The following is an 11,051-nucleotide window of genomic DNA, read 5'->3' as shown; positions in this document are numbered from 1 at the left end:
GCAGCAACCAGTGATCCGGATCAACAGCATTATCGTAACAGTATAGCTTCCGTCCCTCTCCTCGCCCCTACCTGGGCTCGAACCAGGGACCCTCTTTAAATATAGACAACAGCCACCCTCAAAGCATCGTTACACATCGCTCCACAAAAGCCGCGGCCCTTGCAGAGCAAGGGGAACAACTACTTCAAGGTCTCAGATTGAGTGACATCACCGATTTGAAACGCTATTAGCGCGCACCCTGCTAGTTAGCAAGCCATTTCACATCGGTTACACCCGCACCTCTCTGATTCAGAGGGCTTGGGTTAAATGCGGAAGACACATTTCAGTTGAATGCATTCAGTTGTACAACTGACTAGGTATCCCCCTTTCCCTTTCTGCAAGCCAGTTTACTTTAGCCCTGCTGCTAAGCGTGTCCGTATCCAGTAATTTGGGGGTTTGGCTGATCAAGTACATAGAAACTACACACTGGGCACAGACGTCAGTTCAACATCTAGTTTTGATTTACATTTGGTTGAGTTGTCAGCTAATATGAATTAAATGTGAAGTCAACAAAACATTTTACCATGTCATTGGATTTAGGTTAAAAGCTGGTTGAAAAAAAGACAAAATTCCATTACATTGATGGCTTTTTTCAAATCCAATCAGGTTTCCACTTGATTCAACCCCAGCTAGCACATAACTTTCTGAGAACCATATGTTTCTTAGAGCTTGGTGAGAGCGTAGTTGTCCTATTGTTATTTTGCGTACAACCTTCTCACAACTTCTTGGGAATGGAGTTCAAAACAGTTAATCTGAACTAAGCTAGCAGTGTTATTAAAAGTCTTATCGAAATATTATTTAATGTTATTTAACGTTATTTAATGACCTTCAAATAACCTATCATTTTCATTCTCAGAATGTTAATAAAACTTCACAGGAAAACTTTAAAGGAACCATAGTAAAATGTTCTCAGAACCTCCCTGCAACCTAAAAATGTACGTTCCCAGAACAGGTCAAATGTTTAATTCCATTCTCAGAACATTTAAAAAACAACCTGGGAAAAAAGAAAAAAAAAACTGGAAACCATGTGTTTAATGTATTTGATACCATTACACTAATTCCGCTCCAGTCATTACCATGAACCCGTTCTCCCCAATTAAGGTGCCACCAACCTCCTGTGGATTCAACCCGTTTTTGTCCAGTGGGTATGCAGAAACCATTCCAAATTATGCCTTTTATGGGAAAAAACTAAAAATCTCAAAGCATGCCCAGGATAAAYCCTTGCTCTCTTTAATTGTTTTCTTCATCATTAACTCTAGTCTTTCTCTCTTTTCTTCATTTTGTGTGTGTGTTTGTTTGTTTCTTTTTTTCTGCTTTACATTTTATTTTTGCAGTGTGAGGAATTTGTKATCTGAATTGACAAGATAGAACGTTATCTTTTATTAGATGTCACAAATATGTGATTTACATTAGATGCATGTAAAAATAACATAATTAGCTAAATGTTGCATGTAGATAGAAGTTGAGCAGTGTCCATGGGCAAATGTTAGGGAAAAGAGTTTGGAATGAGAGCATGCGAGAAGCGGTAGGAGAGTAGGAAAGAGAGGATGGGGGATGTGGATGTAGGCAGGGTCTTGGAGGCCAGCCTGCAAAAGAGAGAAAGAGGAGGGTTGTTTGGGGGAAGTATAAGTTCTCCGGTTCACTTTACCCACGTCACTCTTTCTGTAACTCAGCTCAGAGGCTCCTTTCTCTCTCTTTCTCTCTCTCTCTTCCATTTGTTCATTCGTTCTGACTACTCCATCAGCAGTCATGAGTTACAGACCGTCCAACAGCCACATCTCCTTCCAACGATCCACGCCCGTGTCCTCCTACCGGGCTGCCAGCACCTACGGCGGGGCTGGCGGCCAGGGCACCCGCATCTCCTCCGCATCTTACGGGGGCCTCCGCAGTGGTGCCCCAGCCAGCTCTTCCTCCTACTCCTCATCCTCCTTTAAGGTGAGCGGCGGTGGTATGGGCACTGGCATTGGTGGTGGCATGGGTGCCGGCATGGGTGGCCTGATCAACGCTGCGGCAGCAGGTGGTGGCAGCGGTCACGTCATGGGCAACGAGAAGGGGGCCATGCAGAACCTGAACGACCGCCTAGCCAACTATCTGGAGACAGTGAGAAACCTGGAGCAGGCCAACGGACAACTGGAGCTGAAGATCCGAGAGGCCCTGGAGAAGGGAGGACCGGACGCCCGCGACTATAGCAAGTACAACACCATACTGGACGACCTGCGCAAGAAGGTGGGGGTGTGAATGAAATACAGTATCATTACAAAAGTGATAGAGACAAGAGAGGGGGGTGTTGAGAAAGAATAATGTGTGTAAGAAAAGGGTTAAGTTGAGGAATTTGTGGTTTTGTATTTTGTTGCTTAGATAAGTGTGTTGATTTGATCAACCAGTAAGTCAAAATATMAATGTAATGTCACCACTCCTGCAACTTTTCGTTGAACTAAAACCCATTATGGTATGAGAGAAGATGTTCGTCCAAGAATGAGTTTAAGCATAATGACCATTATTTATTTACCAATTTACTTTGCTTTTGCTTTGACTTCAACATTTCTGTGGGGAACCCTGCATTGGAACAACTGGCTTCTCAAAATTCCTAACTGAATAGAGGGTCAATGATGTATCTAAACCCTCGATTGCTGATGCTGTGTATTGGCCAATGAGACTTTGAAGCCACCAGCCAGCCATATTGAAAAGCAGTCCTCCATATGAATGAATGGAATTCTACAGTATTTAATTTAAATGTTTCAAGGACAAAATGATATGTATTTAAGMWCTTTGTTGTTGTAATGGGGACAGTAACATTAGTACTTTAAAAAAATCATACTTTAAGGAAATTAAATCTTTATATTATTTCATTTCAAATGTTTATGTTTAGCTCACATAAAATAATTAAAAGGTGTGTATTAAGGTGTTGGTAATAGAATACACATTGAAAAAAGAAATTCAGACCTTTGTAAATGCATTTCTATAGCTTCCAAAATMGTTTTTATAACAGTGGGGGAGTGCCAAGATGGAGGCTTCRAAAACAGCGCCCCCTGTTAGTCATCTACTGTATATATAAATCATTGTAGAGGGTGTGGCAGGCCAGTCAGATATCCACTTTCCCTCCCCCTCCTTCACTAGTTCCCTCACTCCTCAGTTTGGTCAAAGAGTTCCTCAAARGAATCACCAAATTTGGTGGACGCAATGAATCATCATCATCAAAAAACTGAACAAAACCTATTAACAAAGTTCCAAGAGTGTTTGCAAAGCGTTTTGACCTCCCCGGGTCAGTGTCTCCACTCTGGGGCATAGTGTAGTGTGAGAGGGTCCAGCGGTATGAACCAGATGTGGTGGGACAACACACAAAAATATTTCCCTGCGAGATTTGAAACACATTGCTGGCTGGTGTGTTTTTTCTATAACCATTATAGCTTTAACAGCACAGTCAAAGAATTCCAACAAGAGCTCTCGGAATCCCTGCAAAAGCTGACGTTTGTTCAAAAGAATTCCAAAGTCCTCTATAGTTTATGATGACACTCTTATGATGAATGTTAGCCTTGTTCCATTTGCCGGACACATAAACCGACAAGAGTTCCCCTTTTTATGTGATTCGCACTAGAATACCATGGTTACAAACACACAGATTGGGGGCGGAAGACAGGAAGTCTGGCCCGTTTTCTCTAACAATGCAAACTGAGAACAGACAGCCCTAGCACGGGAACTCATTTTCTTGCTTTTCCGTTCACAGCTTCCTCTTTTTCAGGGGCAGTCAGAGTTATATGGTCGTAACCATAGATTCAGTTGTGTTTTGGTCCCATTATGTAAATCACTCAGAATCTGCGGTTTCCGGTTTCAATAACACCCCCCTGGGAGGCGTAAATTTAAAACAACTGTTTTAGGTTGGTGATGAGCAGCAAATTCAATGATGGAACATATTAGTTCTTCTTTTTTATTGCCAGCTCATCTATGTATGACACACAAAATTATAGTTAGAATGGGAAGCAAGTTCATATCTATTTGCATTGAGCAGTAAACGGGGGAAAGGCCTTCCTCTATAACTGACATGTATTCAAAAGTAAAGGAAAGTAAAGCATAATAAAGCAGGCTTATGTCACATGCAAAAATAGTTTCAGAAAATATTTAGTATTTCATGATAAATAAGAAGTATGCCCATTATATCTCTTTTTGTCATATATTCAATGGAATTAACAGTATTTTTCTCCAATAGGTCTTCGATGCAACAGTGGATAACGCTAGTATTGTCCTCCAAATTGATAATGCTCGCTTAGCTGCAGATGACTTCAGAGTAAAGTGAGTATACCACTGTAAATTACATCTTTCTGCACATTGGTTGTGCGATTACATTGTATACAATACAGGGGTTAATTTGAGATGTTGTTGTTCTGTCATTAAAAGCATTTGATCTGTTCAATTTCATACTGTAATTGTGCTTCTCACAAAGTTCATTGGCTCAAACCCCCCCACTGGGCACAGATGTCAGTTCAACGTCTATTCCATGTTGGTTCAACATAATTTKATGTAAATTATGTGGAAACCAGTTGTGCCGGTACCAGTTGGCACAGAAAGTCTAATCTCTCATAATGAATCTGCCATCTTGGCATCTGTATGTGAATGCCTGATGTGCATGTAACCTCTTACATGCAACCCCTATGCTGCATAGCTCTTATAACCTTGGTGAACTGTTCAGGAGATAATAATTGCCCACAGACACAGATCTAGGATCAACTTTCCTCCCCAAATTATAATGATAATCAAAAGGATGGGAAAAATACCAAATTGACCTCAGATCAGTGTTTGCTTCAAATCCATCCTACCCCTAGTAAACTGAAACATGGCAGCCATTTTGTGCCTTTAACCCAAAATGTTAGGTTATTTCATGTCAATGTAGAGTTTAGTGACAGTTTCCCTGTGCCCACAGATTTGAATCTGAGTTCAGCATTCGTCAGTCAGTGGAGGCGGACATCGCCGGGCTGAAGAAGGTCATCGATAACACCAACATGGGCAGGATGAATGTGGAGAGTGAGATCGAGGCCGTGAGGGAGGAGCTCATCTTCCTCAGGAAGAACCATGACAATGTGAGCTATAACATTGAGATTGAATGTCCATATCAAATAATCATTTGAAATAGAACATTTTCCTTACATTAGAAAATATTGAAGATAAGAATTATTCTAGGAAGAACCACAGCAATGTGAGCTATTATAGCATTGAGACTGAATGTCAATGTCAAATAATAATTTGAAATAGAACATTTTCATTATAGAGAATAGAAATAGAATGAAGAACAATACAATTCCTTGAAGAACAACGATAATGTGATAATATCAGATTAACCTTATCATTAGCTATGAACTTTTCAAGTTTCACAGTTAGCTAATGTTGGAATGCCTTACTATCCTTTTATTCTGTTTATCTCTCCCTCTCTCTTGCTCCCTCTCTCCCCTTCCCCCTTCCCTCTCTCCAACAGGAGGTGACGGAAATGAGGACCCAGATCTCCCAGTCGGGGGTGCAGGTGGACGTGGACGCCCCTAAAGGTCAGGACCTGAGTCTGGTCATGGAGGAGATGAGGGCCAACTACGAGAAGATGGCTCTGAATAACGCAAAGGACCTCAAAGTGTGGCACGAAAACCAGGTAGCCCATCTTATTTTCACAGTGTCCAGAAGGTACATCATTGTATCATACTATCATTACACACCACATCAAACCTATAATTACTGTTTTTTGTTCTGCAATTAAAACTAAAATGGAGTAACCCACACCCACTGGCCAAGATTTAAAAAAAATATTCACTGAAAGTGTAGCTTTCCATTGAAAACATGTTTTGTTGTATGGGTAGTCTAGTCATACAAAAAATCCTGAAATCCAAAACATGAATTCAACTTTCAAGATGACTAAGGGATCTATTCAATCCGCATCGCGGAAGTTCAGCTTTAAAGCYTGGTTGAAATTTAAAGGCAATGTTCCCACTTTAGRGGAGACTGCATTCATGGTAAACGCTGCATATGTCAACTCAATCGGAAATTACCWTTKKATTTATATRGTGGAATCTGTAACGCTTCAGCATTACAGATTGAATAGACACCTAAGCTTCGCTCCTTCCCTTCTTCCCTCCCTCCCTCTCTCCTTACCTTCTTCCCTCCCTATCTCCTTCCCTTATTCCCTCCATCCCTATCTCCTTACCTTCKTTTCTTCCTCTGTGCTGTGGTATAGATCTCAGACGTACAGGTGCAGGTATCCCAGAACACAGAGGCCCTGCAGGGGGCCCAGATGGAGATGAGCGACCTACAGAGACAGCTACAGACCCTCGAGATCGAGCTGGCATCRCAACAGAGCTTGGCAAGGACATTCTTTCAATATGATAACATATTTCCGTTAAATTCCTTAATTCCTCTGAGTAGAAATGGAACTGATAGTAACTCATGCATGTCCTCTATGTACGACCTCCTTTTAAAGTCCGCTGCCATACCTTAGCCATACCATCCATATCTCCAAATTCCAACATTCTAATAATCCCAGTATCATTCCACAAAATTTCGAAGACCATTCCCAACATTCCCCTGTTATTCCCAGCAGAAATCCTCCTTGGAAGACACCTTGCGTAACACAGAGATGCGTTCCAACATGGAGGTGGAGAAGTACAATGCTATCCTCATCCGTCTGGAGGGCGAGCTGACCAACCTGCGGGGCAACATCCAGCAGCAGGGCCAGGAGTATGAGGCACTGCTCAATATGAAYATGAAGCTGGAGGCRGAGATCGCCACCTACAGGAGCCTGCTCGATGGGGGAGACTTCAAGTAAGTGGACAAGGGACTAAAGGCTGACTAGGGGTGTGTCTCAATAGTCTAAAGTGGATTCCTTTCAAGGAACTACAAGCGAGTGTATGAGGGAATAGGGGCTAGTGGTTGACTAGGGTTGTGTCTCAATAGTCTAAAGTCACTTCCTTTCAAGAGACTTCAAGCAAGTGGATGAGGTTGAGTGGCTGACTGACTAGGGGTGTGTCTCAATAGTCMTAACTCTCCTCGGTTTGTTTTCATCAACTGCACTGATCTAAAGACACATGGATAGGTGACTGTTATAGGGTGGGGGCTTCGTCCACCAATCCAGTTCCTTACACATTAGTGAAGGAAAGGATGTGAGAAGAAGAGGCAGAAACTTTTGATTATTGAGATGCACACTCTTTTCTTAGGGTTGAGGATTGATAGTAATTAAAATGCTTATTCTTTTAGCATCTCAATGCTTATGTCAGCTATGCTTCAAGTTCATGTACCACAAACTGCCACAGAGCATAGTTTAAATAAAATCTAGGGAGTTGAAACAGGAAATAATGATGGGGAGGTGGTGGTGACACATATCATGATTCAAATACTTGGAAATTGTGACAAAGTGAAATGGAAGAAACACAATATTATTTTGGACATGTCAGTAGCAATTAGTATGGGTGAAGTACAGTTCTTGAGGAGGTTTAATGCCATCTACAGTAAAAACTAGGTATGGCATTATCATCTGTCTTGTCAATTAATTAATATCCTGTGTTTTAATACCTATTKATTCTATTCCAGGCTTCAAGACGCTATGGATGAACTGAAACCATAAGGGAATGAGGGCGGACAAAAGTGACGACCAATTATCAACTTCATGGAGAGAGAGAGAGACACGCACAGACGCGGAGGAGTCAAACCCATCAAATGGGCATAGCATCGTGTTATCATGACAAACKAACAAAAAGATGCAATAAATACAATGGTTACCATTTAACATGTTGTTTCTCATATTTGTTTCTTTGTTCCACTGCACCATGATGAACTGATTGGCAAGTATTACACATTGTCTCTAGGGGTGCACTTGAGCCATAAAAGGACTACATGTCCAGAAATGACCTCAGTGCACAGAAAGGGGCACACCTTCCCATATCATGAACAAAAGTGTAAAGGCTATTGCAAAAGCTTATCACCCTAAAACAAAGGACGGTGTGGTTTAGTAATGAGGGAAGAAATGTATGAATATTTATCACGTGTATAACTATACAGTCATAATTTAAACTTTACATCCATAAAGTACTTAATCCCAACACATACAGATAATCATTAATTAATTATGACTCATTGTGAATAGGRTACTATGGAACAGAATGCTTTAGGAAGCAATTGAGGCTAGTGCTCTTCTTGAATMTAGGTAGGCTACTCTGTTAGGCTATATTTAAACAATAAGGCCCGAGGGGGTGTGGTATATGGCCAATATASCACGGCTAAGGGCTGTTCTTAGGCATGACACCCCCTMATATACCACGGTTGTCAGCCAATCAGCATTCAGGGCTCGAACCATCCAGTTTTTATTAGGCAATACATAAGGAAGACTAGAGTGCAATGCATAGTTTATGCTACCTATTATGAAGGTCAGTAGGTTACGTTATCGATATATCTACAAGCTGTCACTCAAATACTGTATCAATAGCCTACAACATGGATAACCTAAGGAGGAATGACTGTACGTCCTCCTTAGGTTATCCATGTTATCCATAGATCAATAGAATATTGATCTATTTGAGGTTAGTTTATAAAAATAAAGATGTGAATCATCTTATTTTTTGCTTGCAGGGAATTATCCTTGAGTGCAGCAAACTTTCAGTTCAATAGCACAAGATGAGATCATGAGACTAGAAGACACAATATTGACATTAGGTACGACTGTTTTTATTGGTCAGGTTGGTACTATAATGAATTAATCGAATGAATGAATGAGTAAATGAATGAATGGGTTGAAGGATAAATTATCTAATAATTAATGAAAATTAGACATAGTAGGCCTACGCAACAACACGTAAAACACATATTCTGCCTACCTATAAACCAAAAGAAAATGGTATGAAAATGCTTTGAGATGCCTAAAATTGGCCATGTGGGCATACAAACCATAACATAATATTCTAATATAAAATAGGCCTAATTAAGCAATAAGGAATGAGGTATATTGTGGTATATGGCCAATATACCATGGTCAAGGGCTGTTCTTAAGCACGACGCATTGCGGAGTGCCTGGATACAGCCGTTAGCCGTGGTATATTGGCCACATACCACAAACCCCTGAGGTGCCTTATTGCTGTTATAAACTGGTTACCAATGTAATTAGAGCAGTAAAAATAAATGTTTTGTCATACCCGTGYTATATATGTCTAATATACCACGGCTAAGGACTGTTCTTATGCATTACGCATCGTGGAGTGCCTGYACACAGCCCTTAGCCATGGTATATTGGCCACATACCACGAACCCCCGAGGTGCCTTATTGCTATTATAAACCTGTTACKAACGTAATTAAAGCAGTACAAATAAATGTTTTGTCATACCCGTGGTATARGGTCTGATATACCACGMCTGTCAGTCACTCAGCATTCAGGGCTCGAACCACCCAGTTTATTATAGAAAACAAACTGCATGGGCAAGYCGGGAGGGCTTTGAGGCTCGAAACCAAAGATGCGCGTTCTCGTTTATAAACTTCTGACGCCTTCATCCGGGAATCTGATGCGAACTCGCTCTCCAACATGGCGGCGGCAGGTGAGGTTTATGRGGGTGAACGAGTTGGGAAATTTCAGAGTGTATTAGCTCCGCACAACTAGCACATATTGTTTGACCGGTGTTTACACCTTGTCGTGTCAATGGCCTATGTGTATAATGGTATTACATGACTGTTTCTGAGGGATAAAGACCCCCTGGCCGGCCAAGGGATGTAACGTTAAAGCTAGCTATGGTTACGCGAGGCAGCGATTTGCAAGTTGAATCATTTTGTCCCACCAGTGTTTGTTGTTTTAATGTAACGTGTAGCAAGTTGACTTTAGAGGTCGTCTTTTGCTTGTATTATACATTGTTAAGCAGGTCGTTATGTTGTTATACATAAACAAATAACGTTACTGAAAGAACGGTCACACTGTGTCTAACGTTAGATAGCGGACGATTTACTGTGCGCTCAGACAATCTATGCTATTGCTAGAGGCGCAAGCGAATTCTTGGAGGAGGGTTTGGTTGAATGGCATGGGATTCCCAAGAAATTCCCCACGTGCGCATTTGGGTCCCCGGATTAGAGATGATTTTTGGTAACCGATGGGTGAAGTACGACAGTTTCCGGTGTTGTGCGGAAAATCTTCCCCTTGCAAGAATTCTCCCCCATTTCGCGTATTTCATTGCTGCGAATTGCTTGTTAGTTTAGATTTCTGCTCTAAACTCCGTTGTCAATTTAGCCTACATTTTACTGATCTTAGTAGCAGAAAGCATTTTTGTCTGCAGTTTTTGGTTTAGCTATTTGTTTCAAGTGTATGTTGCGGTTCTAGCTTGTATGGCGCCCGGTGCAGCCAACCCCCGCCCGCACCCAGGGGCGCCCCGTGCCGCCCTCGGCAAGATGCTGCCKATTTCGCCCGTACCTAAATCCGCTACTGATTTGTATTAGTCTATAAATAAATCTCTTTGCCAAAATTCATCATCTCTCCCATGTCTTATTCGACAAGTAATTTTGAAAGTGTAAGGATACTAATTCAGCCATAGTTGTTCTGAAATGTTTATTGCAGGCCAACATTGTACTCCCTCTTCTATGTATAATATGACACATACATTAATTATTAATGTCGGTTACCTATCCTGACGAAGTTTGTTCTCTAGAAAATATTTGACTCTAGCCACGAAATTAGGGAGGGMGGATTCTGGCAGCGGGAGATTTTCGGCACAACACCGGACACTCGTACTAACCATCAGTGGCATCTCCAACTTTTTCATATTTCATTATGTCATAGCCACTAGGCCTTAACCTTTATTTAACTAATAAGCAAGTCAGTTAAGAACAAATTCTTATTTTACAATGAAGGCCTACACGAGCCAAATCTTTGCCTAACATGGACGAGCCTGAACAAATATTGTTTATCTTTTGTTTTAATATCTTAAAATACTATATACAACATCATGTAAGGACATTATAAAMGGCCATATTTTTTCTAATAAAGCAATGGCCAGTTAGGGTTGCAAGTTTTTTG

At 41.2% G+C, this 11,051-nt stretch overlaps 2 protein-coding genes across 7 annotated transcripts in view; both read left to right on the top strand.

Moving 5' to 3' along the window:
* The first annotated feature begins 1,684 nt into the window (after positions 1-1,684).
* krt18b (keratin 18b) lies at positions 1,685-7,792 on the top strand. The gene is made up of 7 exons (XM_023985191.2): positions 1,685-2,265; positions 4,244-4,326; positions 4,955-5,111; positions 5,504-5,668; positions 6,248-6,373; positions 6,611-6,831; positions 7,597-7,792. Exons 1-7 carry the CDS (start codon positions 1,789-1,791, stop codon positions 7,628-7,630), a joined length of 1,263 nt encoding a protein of 420 aa, XP_023840959.1. The 5' UTR covers positions 1,685-1,788; the 3' UTR covers positions 7,631-7,792.
* A 1,768-nt stretch (positions 7,793-9,560) lies between these two features.
* Positions 9,561-11,051, top strand: part of LOC111962231 (eukaryotic translation initiation factor 4B) — a 43,322-nt gene continuing 41,831 nt past the window's right edge. For all 6 annotated transcript variants that reach the window (XR_011478811.1, XM_070442116.1, XM_023985179.2 and 3 more), the window contains exon 1: positions 9,561-9,588. Coding sequence is in view for 5 of the 6 variants with exons in the window: in XM_070442116.1 (XP_070298217.1) it covers positions 9,576-9,588 (13 nt within the window). In the remaining variant the exon portion in view is untranslated. The remainder of the gene's footprint in view (positions 9,589-11,051) is intronic.

Source organism: Salvelinus sp. IW2-2015, linkage group LG1 (assembly GCF_002910315.2).
Source record: "Salvelinus sp. IW2-2015 linkage group LG1, ASM291031v2, whole genome shotgun sequence".
In the NCBI taxonomy this organism is placed as follows: Eukaryota; Metazoa; Chordata; class Actinopteri; order Salmoniformes; family Salmonidae; genus Salvelinus; species Salvelinus sp. IW2-2015.
Note: the sequence above shows the minus strand (reverse complement) of the source record. Positions and strands in the feature narration are given on the sequence as shown.